The sequence below is a fragment of the Sapajus apella genome, unplaced genomic scaffold (assembly GCF_009761245.1).
Source record: "Sapajus apella isolate SASKATOON/1434 unplaced genomic scaffold, GSC_monkey_1.0 scaffold98, whole genome shotgun sequence".
Classification (NCBI taxonomy): domain Eukaryota; kingdom Metazoa; phylum Chordata; class Mammalia; order Primates; family Cebidae; genus Sapajus; species Sapajus apella.
Window position 1 is genome coordinate 7,011,289 of NW_022437038.1, and position 19,448 is coordinate 7,030,736.

General features: G+C 39.4%; 1 protein-coding gene across 4 annotated transcripts in view; it reads left to right on the forward strand.

Moving 5' to 3' along the window:
• Window positions 1-19,448, forward strand: part of CENPI (centromere protein I) — a 72,432-nt gene that overhangs the window by 45,372 nt on the left and 7,612 nt on the right. For all 4 annotated transcript variants that reach the window (XM_032257791.1, XM_032257793.1, XM_032257792.1 and 1 more), the window contains 3 exons: window positions 1,127-1,251; window positions 2,762-2,810; window positions 2,940-3,158. In XM_032257791.1, coding sequence (XP_032113682.1) covers window positions 1,127-1,251; window positions 2,762-2,810; window positions 2,940-3,158 — 393 coding nt within the window. The remainder of the gene's footprint in view (window positions 1-1,126; window positions 1,252-2,761; window positions 2,811-2,939; window positions 3,159-19,448) is intronic.

The following is a 19,448-nucleotide window of genomic DNA, read 5'->3' on the forward strand; positions in this document are numbered from 1 at the left end:
CTCCCAAAGTGCTGGGATTACAGGCTTGAGCCACCGCGCCCGGCCCACTATTTAAATTTTATATGAAACCATTAAGGTGGGCTATGATCTTATTAGCATCGTTAAAATAACCTCACATTTTGAAGTTCATGATTATTTTCTCGGCAGAATAGCTGACTTTCATAAACAAAGTGGAAAAACAAATGCTTTTTTTTTTCCTCGAGACAGTCTCGCTGTGTTGTCAAGGCCGGAGTGGAGTGGCATGATCTCAGCTCACTGTAACCCCTACCTCCCAGGTTCAGTTCCCTGCCTCAGCCTCCCAAGTAGCTGGGATTGTAGGTACCCGCCACCATGCGCAGCTAATTTTTGTATTTTTAGTAGAGACAGGGTTTCACCATGTTGGCCAGGCTGGTCTTGAACTCCTGACCTCGTGATTCACCTGACTCAGCCTCCCAAAGTGCTGGGATTACAGGCATGAGCCACCATGCTCGGCCTAAATGCTGTTTTTTTTTTTCCATTTTTGTTTTTAATCACCAAAGGCACTAGATTGGACTAAATGCTGGCTGTTTTTTAGGTCCAGGTACCACTACATTGACCTGTGTTAATACTGGCCCTAGACAGAAGTCTATTGTTAGCATTATTTTTTTTCATCTCATTCCCAACCCCTGGCAGAAACCAAAAATACCTTGTTTCTACAGATGTCCATTTCTACCTTTCAACTGCCTTACTTTTCTTGGTACCTAGTACCCTTTTATTGTTTTACAGTATATGATCTGGACAGAACTATAGATTGGTGCAAAAGTAATTGCGGTTTTTGCTATTGTTTTCAATGGCAAAAGTAAGTATTATGGGACTTAAGGAGAAAGAAATACTTCCTTCCTCTATCCTGTTCCCCTAACTTTAAGACCTTTCCCCAGAAAAATTGAAAGATTTAAGTAAGGGCCTTATAGAAATAATCCTCTATAGTATGGTTGATATTTGGTGAAGTATATTTTAAGCAAGCTTGTAGTTACCTGTTTAGGAGTCAGACATGTCCAAAGCTAATGTTATATTATTGCTTATCTTATACTGATGATTCTTTTGGTGAACTTGGTTGAACAGTTCTGGGGAATACTCTATATACTGATGTTATCATTCTTTCTCAAAGGTATGTGACATATATATAAATTATAACCTTCCATTAGTGGTGTTGTTTCCTCCTGGGATCTTCTATTCTGCACTTCTCAGCCTGGATGCCAGCATCCTGAATCAGCTGTGTTTTATTATGCATAGGTACAAAAACTTTTTACCATTTTATGAAATAGTATATTATAATTCTCTCTTCATTTTTCAGCTATAATACAATAAATATCCCTACTCATTTTCTGCCAGGGCCTCTGGAAATCAGAAACATGGCTTGCTTTTGGACATGACCCTCCGATATGGGGCTATGATAGCTGTGTTGTTTTTAAATCCACTGCTGTGGTTACAGAATAAAAAAACGTCATAGTTGAGGACCTGTTGTGCAGTGATACTGTTGCACTCAGCATTGTTCATTCTAGTTGCTGTGTCTTCAGGAAAAATTACTCGTTTGATGACAATTGCTTTAAGTGTTTGTGGCTTCTCTAGTAAAATCATTTTCTGGGAGATAAGGGGAGCTATTGCCAATTATGTGAAACTGTGTTATTTCTAGTCTCCTCTAATTATTTCACGTATGGACTGAAATTACTCTTTTCAGTCCATAAGTGTACACTTTTTTTTTTTTTTTTTTTTTTGAGATGGGGTTTGCTCTTGTTACTCTGGAGTGCAATGGCATGATCTCGGCTCAGTGTAACCTCCGCCTCCTGGGTTCAAGTGATTCTCGTGCCTCAGTCTCCTCAGTAGCTGGGATTATAGGCACTTGCCACCACGCCTGGCTAATTTTTTGAACTTTTTTGTAGATACGGGGTTTTACCACGTTGGCCAGGCTGGTCTTTAACTCCTGACCTCAGGTGATCCACCTGTCTTGGCCTCCTAAAGTGCTGGGATTACAGGTGTGAGCCACCATGCCCAGCTAAGTATACACCTTGTTGGCATAACTCGTAGAACTATGTCAAGGTTGAAATGTTTAAAAACTTGTTAGTTGTTAATAGTTCTCTGACAAGAAGAACATATTTCTAAATTTCCCCTTTATCCTTTCTGCTGTACCTTTTTTTTTTTTTTTAACATTAGGAAAATATGTTCTATATCAGTGACTGACTGCTTTTGAGCCTCTTTTTTTTTTAATTTTTATTTTACTTTAAGTTCTGAGATACATGTGCAGAACATGCAGGTTTGTTACGTAGGTATACATGTGCCATGGTGGTTTGCTGCACCCATCAACCCATCATCTAGGTTTTAAGTCCTGTATGCATTAAGTATTTGTCCTAATGTGCTCTCTCCCCTTGCCCTTCACCCCCTGACAGGCCCCAGTGTGTGATGTTCTCCTCCCTGTGTCCATGTGTTCTCATTGTTTAACTCCCACTTATGAGTGAGAACTCTATTAAATTTTTAATAGTGAAACGTTGAAAGCATTTTTCATCGTTTTTTACTTAGTCAAGTGCACATCTTAAGTGAACCACTTATTGAGCCTCTATTAATTTTCACTTGAGGAGAATGTATCACAAAAGGATAAAATCCGTAACTACACAACGGGATATTTGTGTATATGCACATTTGCAGATATTTACATTTAAAATACATGTTTTTGTTTATTTTTACCACTTCAGAGGCATTATATTCGAAGGCATATTACATGTTTCATTCTGTTTGTTTTTTCTGTTAGGTATCATAAAAATTTGACTGCCGCAAAGAAAAATGAGTTGGTCCAAAAGGTATGAATGAGAAAACTCTGTTAAATCACTGTTGTTTAAAAATTAAGTCTAGATATACATGACCTGATGGGGATAAGAAAGAAAGGGATAACATGTGATAGTGACAATTTTTTATTTCTCTCCCATTAGACAAAATCCGAGTTCAATTTCAGCAGCAAGACTTATGAAGAATTTAATCACTATTTGACATCCATGGTTGGTTGCCTGTGGACCTCCAAACCCTTTGAGAAAGGAATATATATTGACACTGAAATCCTAGAAAATACTGGAGTGGCTGAATATAAAAAGAGTTTAAATGTAGTCCATCATCCTTCTTTCTTGAGTTATGCTGTTTCCTTTTTGCTACAGGTAAGGGTATTTCTTTTTATTGTACTTTAGGTTCTGGGGTACATGTGCAGATCATGCAGGATTGTTGCATAGGTACATACATGGCAAGGTAGTTTGCTGCCTTCATCCCCCCATCACCTATAACTGGTATTTTTCCCCATGTTATCCCTCCCCACCCTCCCTACCCCTCGCTGTCCCTCCCCCAGCCCCCACCAACTGACTGCAATGTGTGATGCTCCCCTTCCTGTGTCCACTTGTTCTCATTCTTCAACACCCGCCTAGGAGTGAGAACATGCAGTGGTTGGTTTTCTGTTCTTGTGACAGTCTGCTGAGAATGATGGTTTCCAGATTCATCCATGTCCCTATGAAGGACACGAACTCATCGTTTTTTATGGATGCAGAGTATTCCATGGTGTATATGTGCCACATTTTCCCTATCCAGTCTATCCTTGATGGACATTTGGGTTGGTTACAAGTCTTTGCTATTGTAAATAGTGCCACAGTGAACATACGTGTGCATGTGTCTTTATAATAGAACAATTTATAATCCTTTGGGTATATACCCAGTAATGGGATTGCTGGGTCAAATGGAATTTCTATTTCTAGGTCCTTGAGGAAGCGCCACACTGTCTTCCACAGTGGTTGAACTAATTTACACTCCCACCAACAATGTAAAAGTGTTCCTATTTCTCCACATCCTCTCCAGCATCTGTTGTCTCCAGATTTTTTAATGATCGCCATTCTAACTGGCGTGAGATGGTATCTCAATGTGGTTTTGATTTGCATTTCTCTAATGACCAGTGATGATGAGCATTTTTTCATGTTTGTTGGCCTCATGTATGTCTTCTTTTGTAAAGTGTCTGTTCATATCCTTCGCCCACTTTTGAATGGGTTTGTTTGTTTTTTTCTTGTAAATCTGTTTTAGTTCTTTGTAGATTCTGGATATTAGCCCTTTGTCGAGTCTGGATATTAGCCCTTTGTCGAGTCTGGATATTAGCTCTTTGTCAGATGGGTAGATTGCAAACATTTTTTCCCATTCTGTTGGTTGCCGATTTTCTCTAATGATTGTTTGTTTGTTTGTTTGTTTTTTGCTGTACAGAAGCTCTGAAGTTTTATTCGATCCCATTTGTCTGTTTTGGCTTTTGTTGCCATTGCTTTTGGTGTTTTAGCCATGAAGTCCTTGCCTATGCCTATGTCCTGAATACTTTTGCCTAGGTTTCCTTCTAGGGTTTTTATGGTGTTAGGTGTTATGTTTAGATCTTTAATCCATCTGGAGTTAATTTTAGTGTAAGATATCAGGAAGGGGTCCAGTTTCTGCTTTCTGCACATTGCTAGCCAGTTTTCCCAACACCATTTATTAAACAGGTAATCCTTTCCCCATTGCTTGTTTTTGTCAGGTTTGTCGAAAAGCAGATAATTGTAGATGTGTGATGTTGCCTCTGAGGCCTCTGTTCTTTTCTTTTTTTTTTTTTTTTTTTAAGAGAGAAAGAAAAAAATAATAATAAAAAAAAATGAAGAGAGGAAGAGGAGGAGGAAGAGGGAGAGAGAACGGAAGTGTTGCTTTATTGCCCAGGGTAGAATGCAGTCTAAAAATGGCTATTGAAAACCTCTTTTATGCTTAATAATGGAAACAGGAAAAAAAATAAAAAATTTAAAAAAAATGAGGGAAGAAAATAACAAACAAGCAGCCAACCAATATTTCATTTAAACCTGTGAGTAGGTGTGATGTGGTACTAAGAGTGTGTATTTTGTGTATTTAAAGTGGAGAGTTCTATAAATGTTTATTAAGTTTACTTGTTCCGGGTCTGAGTTCAAGTCCTGGATATCCTTGTTAATTTTCTGTCTTGTTGATCTAATATTAATGTTGAAGTCTCCCATTATTATTGTGTGGAAGTCTAAGTCTCCTTATAAGTCATTAAGAGCTTGTCTTATGTATCTGGGTGCTCCTATATTAGGTGCATATATATTTATGATCATTGAGTCCTGTTGTTACTTTGATCCTTTTACTATTATGTAATGTCCTTCTTTGTTTCTTTTAGTCTTTGTTACTATTAAAGTCTATTTTGTCAGAGACAAAAGTTACAACTCCTGTTTTTTATTTTTTTGCTCTCCCTTTGATTGGTGAGTCTTCCTCCAACCTTTTGTTTAGAATCTTTGTGTGTCCTTGCTTATAAGATGGATCTGGACACAGCATGCCAATGGGTTTTGACTTTTTATTCAACTTGCGAGTCTGTGTCTTTGATTGGGGCATTTAATCCATTTAAATTTAGGATTAATATTGACATTTGTGAGTTTAATATTGTCATTTAATGCTAGCTGGCTATTTTGCCCATCAGTTGATGTAGATTCTTCATTATAAAGATACTCTTTATCTTTTGGTAAGTTTTTGGGATGACTGATACTGGTTGTTCCTTTCTGTGTGTAGTGCTTCTTTTAGAAGCTCTTGTAAAGCAGGCCTGGTGGTAATGAAATCTCTGAGTGCTTGCTTGTTCACAAAAAATTTTATTTTTCCTTCATTTATGAAACTTAGTTTGGCTGGATATGAGATTCTAGGTTGAAAATTCTTTTCTTTGAGGATACTGAATATTAACCCCTACTCTCTTCTAGTTTGTAGGGTCTCTGCTGAGAGATCTGCTGTGAGTCTGATAGGTCTCCCTTTATGGGTAACCTGACCTTTCTCTCTAGCTGCCCTTAGAATTTTCTCCTTTATTTCAACCCTGGTGAATCTAACGATTATGTGTCTTGGGGTTGCTCTTCTTGAGGAATATCTTTATGGTGTTCTCTGTATTGCCTGGAGTTTTGTCCTGTCTTACTAGATTAGGAAAGTTTTCCTGAATAATATCTTGAAAAATATTTTCCAGCTTGGATTCATTCTCTTCATGACATTCAGGTACACCTATCAAACGTAAATTAGGTCTTTTCACATAGTCCCATATTTCCTGTACACTTTGCTCATTCCTTTTTACTTTTTCTTCTCTAATCTTGCCTTCTCGTTTCATTTCATTAAGTTGGTCTTCGACCTCTGATATCCTTTCTTCTGCTTGATCAATTAGAGTGTTAAAACCTGTGCATACTTCTCAAAGTTCTCTTATTGTATTCTTCAGTTCTATTAATTCACTTATATTCCTCTCTAAATTGTCCATTCTCGTTAGGATTTCGTCAAACCTTTTTTCAAGGTTCTTAGTTTCCTTACATTGGGTTAGAACATGTTCCTTTAACTCAGAAGTTTCTTATTATCCAATTTCTGAAGCCTAATTCTGTTATTGGAACGCACTTATTCTCCATCAAGCCTTGTTCCCTTGTTGATGAGGAACTCTGATCCCCTGTGGAGGGAGAAACATTCTGATTTTGAGTATTCTCAGCCTTTTTACGCTGTTTTCTTCCCGTCATTGTAAATTTATCCACCTGTTGTCGTAATTACCGACTTTCAAATTAGGTCTCTGAGTGGACGTCCAACTTGTTGATTCCCAGAGCTGAAATCCGAGCAACCCACTGTGCCGGCCAAACCAGCGGTGCCAAGACTCCTGGTGCTTTTGTGCACAGGAATCTCCGGTCTGGCCTCCCTCCTGGATCCCCCTCTTCAACCAGCTGAATGGGCGACTCTGCCCTTCCAGAGCTCCAAACATCGACCAAAAGGGGAACCAGTCCCGTTCACTTCGCACCAGGAACCGCCGTGCCGGCCACAAGAGTCGCGCTGGCGACCTGTGGGGCTCCTCCACTGGGAATCTCCTGGTCCGTGAGCAAAAAAAAATTCATCTGAAAGTGTGGCGTCCTCTCGTTCTCTGTGCTTTCACTGGGAGCTACAATCTCGAGCTGCTAGTAATTGGCCATCTTGGATCTCTCTTGGGCCTCTGTTCTGTTCCATTGGTCTGTGTCTCTGTTTTGGTACCAGTACCATGCTGTTTGATTACTCTGGCCTTGTAGTATAGTTTGAATCAGGCAGCATGATGCCTCCAGCTTTGTTCTTTTTCCTTAGGATTGTTTTGGCTATGCAGGCTCTCTTTTGGTTCCATGTGAAGTTTGAAGTGGTTTTTTCCGCTTCTGTGAAGAAGGTCATTGGTAGCTTGATGGGGATAGTGTTGAATCTATAAATTACTTTGGGCAATATGGCCATTTCCACGATGTTGATTCATCCCAACCATGAGCATGGAATGTTTTTCCATCTGTTTACGTCCTCTCTTATTTCCTTGAGCAGTGGTTTGTTGTTCTACTTGAAGAGGTCATTTACATGCTTTGTTAGTTGTATTCCTAGGTATTTTATTCTCTTTGTAGCAATTGTGAATGGGAGTTTCCTTTTGATTTGGCTCTCTGTTTGTCTGTTATTGGTATATAGGAATGTTTGTGATTTCTGCTCATTCATTTTGTATCCTGAGACTTTGCTGAAGTTGCTTATCAGTTTAAGGAGATTTTGGGCTGAGAAGATGGGGTCTTCTAAATATACAATCATGTCGACTGCAAATAGAGACAATTTGACTTCCTCTTTTCCTAACTGAATACAGGTAAGGGTATTTTTAAAAGAATTTTTAGATGGCAGAAATAGGAAATGCCGTAATTTGAATGTGTCTGAATTGTAAGACATGTGTTTAGTAATTTTTTTTAAGTAACAACTAAATTTTGGGCATTGTGCTAGGCTGTGCTATTCTAGTTAATTTAGGTAAGTTTCTGTCTTCTAAGAGAGCTTGGGCTTGTAGCAGAGACAGACTTCTAAACTAATTAGTATAATACAGTGTGGCAAAATGAGAAAAGTTTCAGTTCTGAGAAAGATGGGAGAGTGATTAGTTCAGTCCTGCCTGGATAGAGGTGGTGCCATGTAAGTAAAGGCTCATAGAAGTGGAAGCTCTCATAAAATCCTTCTAGACAAGATAGAAAATGTAGGCTACATAATAGTACAATTAGAGTCTTAGTCAAAGACTGCTGATTTAATGGATTGATACCAATATGCAGGCAGGTGGTGGAGGGTGTGTGTTTGTGTGTGTTCTTTCAGGACTTTATTCTCAGCCCTGTCACTTTCAACATTGTGTGTATGTGATATGGAGAAGAACTCAAATTGTATGTATCTGAAATGCATGGATGAGACAACAGGGTGGGATAAAAATACCCTGAAAGAATTTGGACTCAGAATTCCCTTAACAGACTGGAACATCTAACAGAATGAGAAAAGGTGTGTGATAGGGGTGGGGGGAGATATTCATTGAATAAATTTTAATATATGCATACAATGAAGCAGACACTATAGTAAATAAGAAACTCAGAGTGTTGTCCTGAGAGAGCTTGCCATCTAGTCAGGGAAGCAGTCATTAAACAGACATCTTAGAAGAAACATTAAAATGAGTCATATAATAGGGGAAAGTACAGAGGGTGATGAAAAAATATAAAGGGGCCTAAGTTCAGGATTTGCAGAAATGATGCTGATTTGAAGGATGGACATGAGCTTGCCAAGATAGGAGCAGAGTTTGAGGAAAAGTGCAAAGATGCAGAGCAGAAATAGAACAGAAGTTAGCAAACTTTTCTTGTAGAGGGCTAGACTGTAAATATTTTAGATTTTACAGGTCATGTGGTCCATGTCAAGAGTACTCAGTGTTGTCATTGTAGCATGAAAGCAGCTATAGACAAAGCATAAAAAAATGGCAATAGTTGTATTCCAGTAAAAAAATTATTTACAAAAGCAGGTATTGAGCTGGAGTTTGGGCTTTGGGCCATGGTTGGCTGACCTCCATGTTAGAGCCTGTCATGTTTGAGGAACATGAAGTAGAATTGTAGGGCTGGAGCAGCGATTCTATACTGACTGAGCAGCTGAATTGCCAGTGGTGCTTTTCCTTTTTCTTTTGTTTTGTTTTTGAGATGGAGTCTTGTTCTGTAGCCCAGGCTGGAGTGCAGTGGTGTGATCTCGGCTCACTGCAACCTCCAAGGTTCAAGCCATTCTCCTGCATAGCTGGAAATACAGGCATGCTCTACCACACCTGGCTAATTTTTGTATTTTTAGTAGAAACGGGGTTTCACCATGTTGATCAGGCTGGTCTCAAACTCCTGACTTCAAGTGATCCACCTGTCTCAGCCTCCCAAAGTGCTGGGATTACAGGCGTGAGCCGCCATGCCTGGCCCCGTGCCCAGCCCCAGTGGTGCTTTTTCAAAGTGTACATCCTTGGCTGCTCCCATGCTGAGACTCTGATTTCATAACTCTAGGGCAACATTCGAAACCCACCTTTTAAGTAGTTCTAATATACAACAAGAATTGAGAGCCACTGGGCTAGACTATAATCTGGTAGGAGATGAGGTTCTGAAATGCAGTCTAGGACCAGATGCTGGGAAAAGTAATACGTAAGCCTCTAAAACCACATTAATTGATTTGAATATTTGAATAAGAGTTATATTTTTTAACTACATAGAAGAATTTCAGAGACAGTGTAGTGATCTTCTGATATTTCTTCTTCTTTTTCTCTTTTCTTACCTTCATAAAAGCTTTATCATATAATATATAAAAACGTGTCAAATTAATAATATGTAATTCCAATGTCTGAAGTTTTTGAATGTCTGCTTCTGTTGCCTGCTTTGTGTGTGTGTGTGTGTGTGTGTGTGTGTGTGTGCGCGCGCGTGCGTGCACTTGTTCCTCACATTGCTTAGTTTCTTTTTGTGCCTGGTTATCTTTGACCATTTGCTGGATACTTGGAATATTATTTTGTAGAAATAATTTGAACACTGAAATGATAACTTTCTGCACAGAGGATTTTCCTTTGCTTCTCACAGGTACCCAGTGGTGCTCTTTGTCTGCCACTACCCTAAATCCAATTTCTGTGTCTGAGATTCCCTGAACTGGGAGGTCAGACTGCAAGCTTGTAAGAGGACTGATTTACTTCTGGTTATGTCCTACCTTGAAGGTGTAGCCCATTTCCAAGTTTAAAGTGGAGCATGGCTGGGCGCTGTGGCTTATGCCTGTAATCCCAGCACTTTGGGAGGCTGAGGCGGGAGAATCACTTGAACCTGGGAGGTGGAGGTTGCAGTGAGCCGAGATCACACCACTGCACTCCAGCCTGGCAACAGAGCGAGACTCTGTCCTAAAAAAATAAGTGGGGCATGATTAATAAGAGCTCCCAATTTTGGCAAACCCTATGCTCTGAATTTAATTACCTTAGTTCTTTGACGCCGTGGAATTACAGTTCACTTTGGTAGCAAATTCCTCTGGACTGGCAAATTCCCTCAGGCCAAAAGTTATTTTCAGTGTTAGACTTATCTCTTTGGGTTCTCATTTTCTATATTTTGGCTTTGTAATTCCTTACCATAGCATTAGCACTTTACTTTAAAAAAAAAAAAATCTACTTTTTGGTACGGAAAAGGTCAAACATAACAAAGGTAGAATAGTATGATGAGGCTAGGCACAGTGGGTCACCTCTGTAATCCCAGCACTTTGGGAGGCCAAGGTAGGCGGATCACTTGAGGTCACGAGTTGAGACCAGCCTGGCCAATATGGCAAAACTGGCGAAACCCGTCTCTACTAAAAGTACAAAAACTTAGCCAGGCATGGTGGCGCGTACCTGTGGTCCTAACTACTCAGGAGTCTGAGGCAGGAGAATCGCTTGAACCCAGGAGGTAGAAGAAGTTGCAGTGAGCTGAGATGGCACCACTGCACTCTAGTCCAGGTGACAGAGCAAGACTCCATTTCAGAAAAAAGCCAAACCAAAACCAAAAAATAAAAAAGCCAAAAAGAAATTAAGTGTACAGTTCAATGGCTTTTATTCTTAGAGCTGTGCATCCATCACCATCATCAATTTTAGAACATTTTCATTATTCCCAAAAGAAACATCACACCCCTTAGCCATCATTCCCCAGGGCCTCCCACCTTTCAGTATTAAGCAAACACTAATCTACCTTGTATATCTGTGTATTTGCCTATTCTAGAAGTTTCAAATCAGTGAAATCCTACAATATGTGATTTTCTATGACATACTATATGTGACCACTTCTGTGCAGTGGTACCATCTCAGCTCACTGCAACCTCTGCCTCCTGGGTTCAAGCGATTCTCCTGCCTCAGCCTCCTGAGTAGCTGGGACTACAGGCACGCACCATGACACCCAGCTAATTTTTTGTACTTTTTCTTTTTTGAGACAGAGTCTTGCTCTGTCGCCTGGGCTGGAGTGCAGTGGTGCCATCTTGGCTCACTGCAACAACCTCTGCCTCCTGGGTTCAAGCGATTTCTCCTGCCTCAGCCTCCTGATGCATGTGCCACCATGCCCAGCAAATTTTTTGTATTTTTAGTAGAGATGGGGTTTCACCATGTTGGCCAGGCTGGTCTCTAACTCCTGACCTCACTGTGGGAGGCCCGCCTCGGCCTCCCATAGTGCTGGGATTACATGCGTGAGCCACAGTGCCTGACCTGGCTTCTTTCACTTAGCATAATATGTTCAGCGTTCAGCTATCTTATAGTACGTATCAGTATGTTATTTGTTTTTACTGCTAAGTAATAAAATGTGTATAGATATGACACATTTTATTCATTTGTCAATTGATGGACATTTTGGTTATTTTCAGCTTTTCATTTCTCTTGGGTATATATACTTAAGAGTGGGAATACTAGATCATATAGTAACTCTATGTTTAACCACTGGAAGAACTTCCAGACTGTTTTCCAAAGTAGCAGCACCATTTCACATTCCCATCAGCAGTATATAAGGGTTCCATTTTTTCCACCACTTTCCTAACACTTGTTATCTGTTTTTTTTTTTTTTTCCTAGCCATCTTGGAGGTGTGAAGTGGTATTTCATTGTGGTATTGATTTGCATTTCCTTGGCAGCTATTGATATTTAGCATCTTTTCATGTGCTTATCGATCATTTATATATTTTCTTTGGAGAAATATCTATTCAGACTCTTTGCTCACTTAAAAAATTTTTTTTAAGTTTTTTAGTTTATATATATATTTTTATTTTATTTTATTTTATTATTTTTTTTTGAGACTGTCGTTCTGCAGCTCAGGTTAGAGGGCAGTGGCACAATCATAGCTTACTGCAGCCTTGAACTCCAGAGCTCAATTGATCATCCCACCTCAGCCTCCTGGGTAGCTGGGACTACAAGCGCACGCCACCACTACTGGCTCACTTTTTGTAGACAGGGTTTTACCATGTTGCCCAGGCTGGTCTGGAACTCCTGGGCTCAACTCTGTGTTGGCCCCCTAGAGTGCTGGGATTATAGGTGTGAGTTACCATGCCTGGCCCTTTGCTCATTTTTTTTTTTTCTTTTCCTTTTTTTTTTTTTTTTCCTTTGCTCATTTTTTAATGAGTTTATTTGTGATTTTATTATTGAGTTATAATAGTTCTTTTTATATTCTAGATACAAATCCTTTATCGAATATGTAATTTGCAAAAGTTTTCTCCAATTTTGTGGGCCGTCTTCACTTTTTTGTTAGTGTCTTTTGATTTACAAAGGTTTTTAATTTTAATGAAATGTGATTTCACTTTTTTTGTCTATTGCTTATGCTTTTGTTGTCAGAGCTTAAGAAATCGCTGCTGATCCAAGATTACAAAGATTTACTCCTCTGTTTTGTCTCAGAATTTTATAGCTTTAACTCTTATATTTGGGTTTTTAAAATCAATTTTATCTCTTGTGTATGTTGTGATTTAAGTATACAACTTCATTTTGTGTGTGTGAGCACACATACGTACTCACATCATTTGCTGAAAAGGCTACTCTTTCCCATTAAAATGTTTTGGTACCCTTGTCTAAAATCAATGGGTCATAGATGTATGGACTCTTAATTTTGTTTTATGGATCTCTATGTCTATCTCTATGTCTATCTCTATGTCTAGCCAGTAATGTTGTCTTGATTAGTATAGCTTTGTAGTAAGCTTTGAAATCAGAAAATATGAATTCTCCAACTTGTTCTTATTTTTCAAGATTGTTTTGGCTATTCTTGATTCTTTGAAATTCCATATGAATTTTAGAACCAGCTTATCAATTTCTATAAAGAATCCAGGCAGGGTGTGGTGGCTCATGCCTGTAATCCTAGCACTTTGGGAGGCCAAGGCAGGGGGATCACCTGAGGTCAAGAGTTCGGGATCAGCCCAGCCAACATGGTGAAACTCTGTCTCTACTAAAAATACAAAAGTTAGTCAGCTGTGGTGGCATGCACCTGTAATCCCAACTACTCTGAGAGGCTGAGGCAGGAGAATCGCTTGAACCCGGGGGTGTGGAGGTTGCAATGAGCCAAGATTGTGCCACTTCACTCCATCCAGCCTGGGCAAAAGAGCAAAACTCTGTCCAAAAAAAAAATAAATAAATAAATAAAAAATAAAGGATCCGGCTGCAATTCTGATAGATAATGGCTTGTAATCTGTAGAAATTTGGGTAGTATTCTAATATAGATGGTGGGGTGATGGAGGCAGCAAACCACCATGGCATGTGAACACCTATGTAACAGACTTGCATTCTCTGCACATGTACCCCAGAACTTAAAGCATAATAATAATAAAAAACAAAACAAACAAACAAAAAACCCTAGAGACAGTAAGACGTTTACAGAAAACAAGAGACCCAACAACATGGGCAGAAGATGAGAGGGTCTCCCAGTATAATGAAGGCAAATCCAGGCTGTGTCCCAGGCAAGGAGGTCAAACTAGGGTTAGAGCAAGTGGGAAGGTTTTGGGAAAGACTTGTTCAGAAAGATGGAGTAAATAGAATGCTTCAAAAAAAAAAAAAAAAAGAAATTTGGGTGGTATTGCCATCTTAACAATATTGTCTTCCAATGCATAAACATCATGTCTTTTCATTTATGTAGGTCTTCAGTTTTTTTCAACAATGTTTTGCAGTTTTCAGATGATAAATTTTAAACTTCTTTTGTTAAATGTATTCCTAAGCATTGTTTTTTTTTATATTATTGTAAATGTAATATTTTCCTTAATTTTAGTTTTGGATTGCTTATCGCTATTATATAGAAATGCAATTGATCTGCATCTATATATTGATCTTATATCTCATAATGTTGCACTCAATTATTAGTTTTTATAGCTTTTCATTATATTCCTTAGGATTTTCCATATACAAGATTATGTCTTCTGCAAATGGATATAGTTTTGCTTTTTTCCTTACAAATTTGAATGCCTTTTCTTTGTCTTGCCTAATTGTACTGCCTAGAACCTCAGGTACTATGTCAAAAAAGAAAATGACCAGAATGGCCTCTTAATTATAGGGAGAAACATTTCACTTTATCGTTTGTCAGGTTGAGGAACTGCCCTTCTATTTCTAGTTTGTTGAATTTTTTTTCTGTTTTGGTTTTTTAAATAAATTTTTGTTGTTGAATGTTTTCTTATTTTAATTTTTTATTTTTTTTTGAGACGGACTCTTGCTCTTGTTGCCCAGGCTGGAGTACAGTGGTGCAGTCTTGGCTCACTGCAACCTCTGCCTCCTGGGTTCAAGCAATTCTCTTGCCTCAGCCTCCCAAGTAGCTGGGATTACAGGTGCCCGCCATCATGCCCGGCTAATTTTTGTATTTTTAGTAGAGATGGGATTTTACCATGTTGGCCAAGCTGGTCTCAAACTCCTGGCTTCAGGTGATCCACTTGCCTCGGCCTCCCAAAGTACTGGGATTACAGGCATGAGCCACTGCTGCACCAAATGTTTTTTATTATGAATGGGTGTTAGATGTTGTGAAATGCTTTTCTGTATCTATAAACATGGTTTTGTGTTTTTTGTCCTCTATTCTGCTGATATGGTGTATTACATTAATTGAGGTTCAGATGCTTAACCAACCTTGCATTCCTAGAATAAATCCTGTTTGGTAATGGATAAGAATTCTCTTTTACACATTACTGGGTGTTTTTTGGGTAACACTTTTTAGCACAGGCTTACGAAATTCAGGAAGGGCAACCAAAAACTCTTCTGTTACGTCTTTAGATTCTTGGAGACAAACAGATTCGATTATTGAAGAAAAAATGTTAAAGCATAAAATGACCAGTTTAGTTTGGAAAATAGCTCAGACTAGACTGTCATGTAAGACTTTTATGATGTAATGTTGAACTTAATAAAGACAAGTGAGTCAAGTACAGCCATAAATATTTGTAATAATAATTATGATTTTTGAGCCAGTTTCTTAATGCAATGAAAAATAATAATAATTATTATGATAATGATGATGCTAATGTTTTACCTTGCCTTTGTTTAATAACTTATCCTCTTTTTTTTTTTTTTTTTGAGACAGAGTTTTACTCTCATCACCCAGGTTGGAGTGCAATGGCACAATCTTGGCACACTGCAACCTCTGCCTCCTGGGTTCAAGTGATTCTCCTGTCTCAGCCTCCTGGGTAGCTGGGATTACAGGCATCTGCCACAACATCTGGCTAATTTTTATATTTTTAGTAGAGATGGGGTTTCACCATGTTGGTCTCAAACTCCTGACTTGGCCTCCCAAAGTGTTGGGGTAACAGGCATGAGCCACCACTCCTGGCCTTATCCTCTTTTTTTAAGTGCCACAATATACGTTGACTCTTTAATTATCAAAGCAGTCTTGTGAGGTTATAAGGCTAGGCACCATTATTCCCATTTGAAAGGTGAAGGAATAGCCCCAGGAAGGTTGATTTATCACTTAAAGGGGAAAGTAATGAACAATTATTTATTTATTTATTATTATTATTTTGAGATGTAGTTTACCCTGGAGTGCAGTGGCACAATTTTGGCTCACTGAAACCTCTGCCTCCCGGGTTCAAGCAATTCTCTGCCACAGCCTCCCGAGTAGTGGGATTACAGGCACCCGCCACCACGCTCTGCTGATTTTTTTTGTATTTTTAGTAGAGACGGGGTTTTGCCATCTTGGCCAGGCTGGCCTTGAACTCCTGACCTCATGATCTACCCGCCTCAGCCTCCCAAAGTGCTGGGATTACAGGCATGAGCCACCGCACCTGGCCTTTTTTTTTTTTTTTTTTTTTTGAGACAGTCTCGCTTTGTCGCCCAGGCTGGAGTGCAGTGGTGCAATCCTGGCTCATTGCAACCTCTGCCTTCCAGGTTCAAGCAGTTCTCCTGCCTCATCCTCCGAATAGCTGGGATTACAGGTGTACACCTCCACGTCCAGCTAATTTTGTATTTTTAGTAGAGGTGGGGTTTCACCGTGTAAGCCAGGCTGGTCTTGAACTCCTGACTTCAGATGATCCACCTGCCTTGGCCTCCTGAAGTACTGGGATTACAGGCGTGAGCCACCACACCCGACCTATTTATTATTTTTTCAATGTTTTATTTCCATAGGTTTTTGGGGAACAGATGGTATTTGGTTACATGAGTAAGTTATTTGTAAGATTTTGGTGTACCCATCACCCGAGAAGTATACACTGAATCCAGTTTGTAGTCTTTTATCCCTCATCCCCTTCTCACCATTTTCCCGAGCCCCTCGAGTCCATTGTGTCATCTTACGCCTTTGCATCCTCATGGCTTAGCCCCCACTTATGAGTGAGAACATACAATTTTTTTTTTCTTTTTTCTTTTTTTGAGATTGAGTCTTGTTCTGTCACCCAGGCTAGAGTGCAGTGGTACAATCGCGGCTCACTGCAACTTCTGCCTCCTGGGTTCAAGAGATTTTCCTGTCTCGGCTTTCTGAGTAGCTGGGACTACAAGCACATGCCACCACGCCCAGCTAATTTTTGTATTTTTAGTAGAGACAGGGTTTTACCCTGTTAGCCAGGATGGTCCCGAACTCCTGACCTTGTGATCCGCCAGCCTTGGTCTCTGAAAGTGCTGGGATTATAGGCTTGAGCTATCACACCCTGCCACGGTTTTGTTTTCCATTCCTGAGTTACTTCACTTAAAATAATAGTCTCCAATTCTGTCCAGGTTGCTGTGAATGCCATTAATTGATTCAGTTTTATGGCTGAGTAGTATTCCATCGTGTATATATACCACAGTTTGTTTATCCACTTGTTGATTGATGGGTATTTGGGTTAGTTCCACATTTTTGCAGTTGCAAATTGTGCTGCTATACACATGCACGTGCAAGTGCCTTTTTTGTATAATGGCTTCTTTTTCTCTGAGTAGATACTCAGTAGTGATATTGGTGGATCAAATGGTAATTTTACTTTTAGTTTTTTAAGGAATCTCCACACTGTTTTCCATAGTGGTTGTACTAGTTTACATTCCCATCAGCAATGTAGAAGGATTCCCTTTTCACTGTATCCACACCAACATCTATTATTATTATTATTTTTATTACAGCCAGGAAGTAACAACTACTGTATTGAAGACTTATGACTCACCAGACTTGGACTATAATGTACATATATATGTTAGACCTCAAAACTAGGTATCATTATCTCTGTTTTACAGGAGGGAAGCTTAACTAAAAGAGGTAGAATAAATTGACCCTAGATCAGTAACAAGCAAGAGAGGACATTGGGGCCGGGCACTGTGATTCATGCGTGTAATCCCAGCACTTTGGGAGGCCAAAGTGGGAGGATCGCTTGAACCCAGGAGTTTGAGACCAGCCTTGGCAATATAGTGTGATGCTGTTTTTATATAAAATTTAAAAAAAGTTAGCTGGATGTGGTGGCATGTTCTCGGCTGCTTGGGAAGTTCAGGTGCGAGGATCCACATGAGCCTAGGAGGTCAAGGTTGCTGTGAGCTGTGATTGCACCATTGAACTCTCTAGCCTGGATGACAGAGTGAGACCTTGTCTCAAAAAAGAAAAAACAAAACACTGTTTTTTTGTTTTTTTGAATTTGGGGTATTTATGTGATATTTTGATATATGCATGCAATGTATAATGATCAAATTAGAGTAAATGGGATATCTATCAACTCAAACACCATTTTTCCATTTCAAGAACATTCCAGATCTCTTCTAGCTATTTTGAAATATACAATGAATTATTACTTATAGTCACACTACTGTGCTATTAAACACTAGAACTTAATCTTCCTATCTAACTATATTTTGGACCCAGTAACCAACCTCTCTTCATACCTGTCCCCCTCCCCCTTTTCCCAGCCTCTGGTAACCATCATTCTACTCTCTACCTCCGTGAGATCCACTTTTTTTGTTTTTTTTTTTTTGGTCTATGTGGGAAGTCCTAAAATATCTAGTTCTTTCTTTTTTTTCTTTTTTTTTTTGTTTTGTTATCATTTGATTTTTTTTTCCTCCCCATTTATTTATTTTATTGCATTTTAGGTTTTGGGGTACATGTGAAGAACATGCAAAATTGTTGCATAGGTACACATGTGGCAGTGTGATTTGCTGCCTTCCTCCCCATCACCTACATCTGGCATTTCTCCCCTTGCTATCTCTCCCCAGCTCCCCACCCCCCACCATCCCTCCTCTATTTCCCCCCAACTGACCCAAGTGTGTAGTGCTCCCCTCCCTGTGTCCATGTGTTCTCATTGTTCAACACCTACCTATGAGTGAGAACATGTGGTGTTTGATCTTCTGCTCTTCTGTCAGTTTGCTGAGAATGATGGTTTCCAGGTTCATCCATGTCCCTACAAAGGACCCAAACTCATCGTTTTTGATGGCTGCATAATATTCCATGGTGTATATGTGCCACATTTTCCCTATCCAGTCTATCGTCGATGGGCATTTGGGTTGGTTCCAGGTCTTTGCTATTGTAAACAGTGCTGCAATGAACATTCGTGTGCACGTGTCCTTATAGTAGAAAGATTTGTAATCCTTTGGATATATACCCAGTAATGGGATTGCTGGGTCAAATGGAATTTCTATTTCTAGGTCCTTGAGGAATCGCCACACTGTCTTCCACAATGGTTGAACTAATTTACACTCCCACCAACACTGCAAAAGTGTTCCTATTTCACCACATCCTCTCCAGCATCTGTTGTCTCCAGGTTTTTTAATGATCGCCATTCTAACTGGCGTGAGATGGTATCTCAATGTAGTTTTGATTTGCATTTCTCTAATGACCAGTGATGATGAGCATTTTTTCATATGTTTGTTGGCCTCATGTATGTCTTCTTTTGTAAAGTGTCTGTTCATATCCTTTGCCCACTTTTGAATGGGCTCGTTAGTTTTTTTCTTGTAAATCTGTTTTAGTTCTTTGTAAATTGTGGATATCAGCCCTTTGTCAGATGGGTAAACAGCAAAAATTTTTTCCCATTCTGTTGGTTGCTGATTCACTCTAATGACTATTTCTTTTGCTGTGCAGAAGCTGTGGAGTTTGATTAGGTCCCATTTGTCTATTTTGGCTTTTGTTGCAATGCTTTTGGTGTTTTGGTCATGAAGTCCTTGCCTACACCTATGTCCTGAATGGTTTTGCCTAGATTTTCTTCTAGGGTTTTTATGGTGTTAGGTCTTATGTTTAAGTCTTTAACCCATCTGGAGTTAATTTTAGTGTAAGGT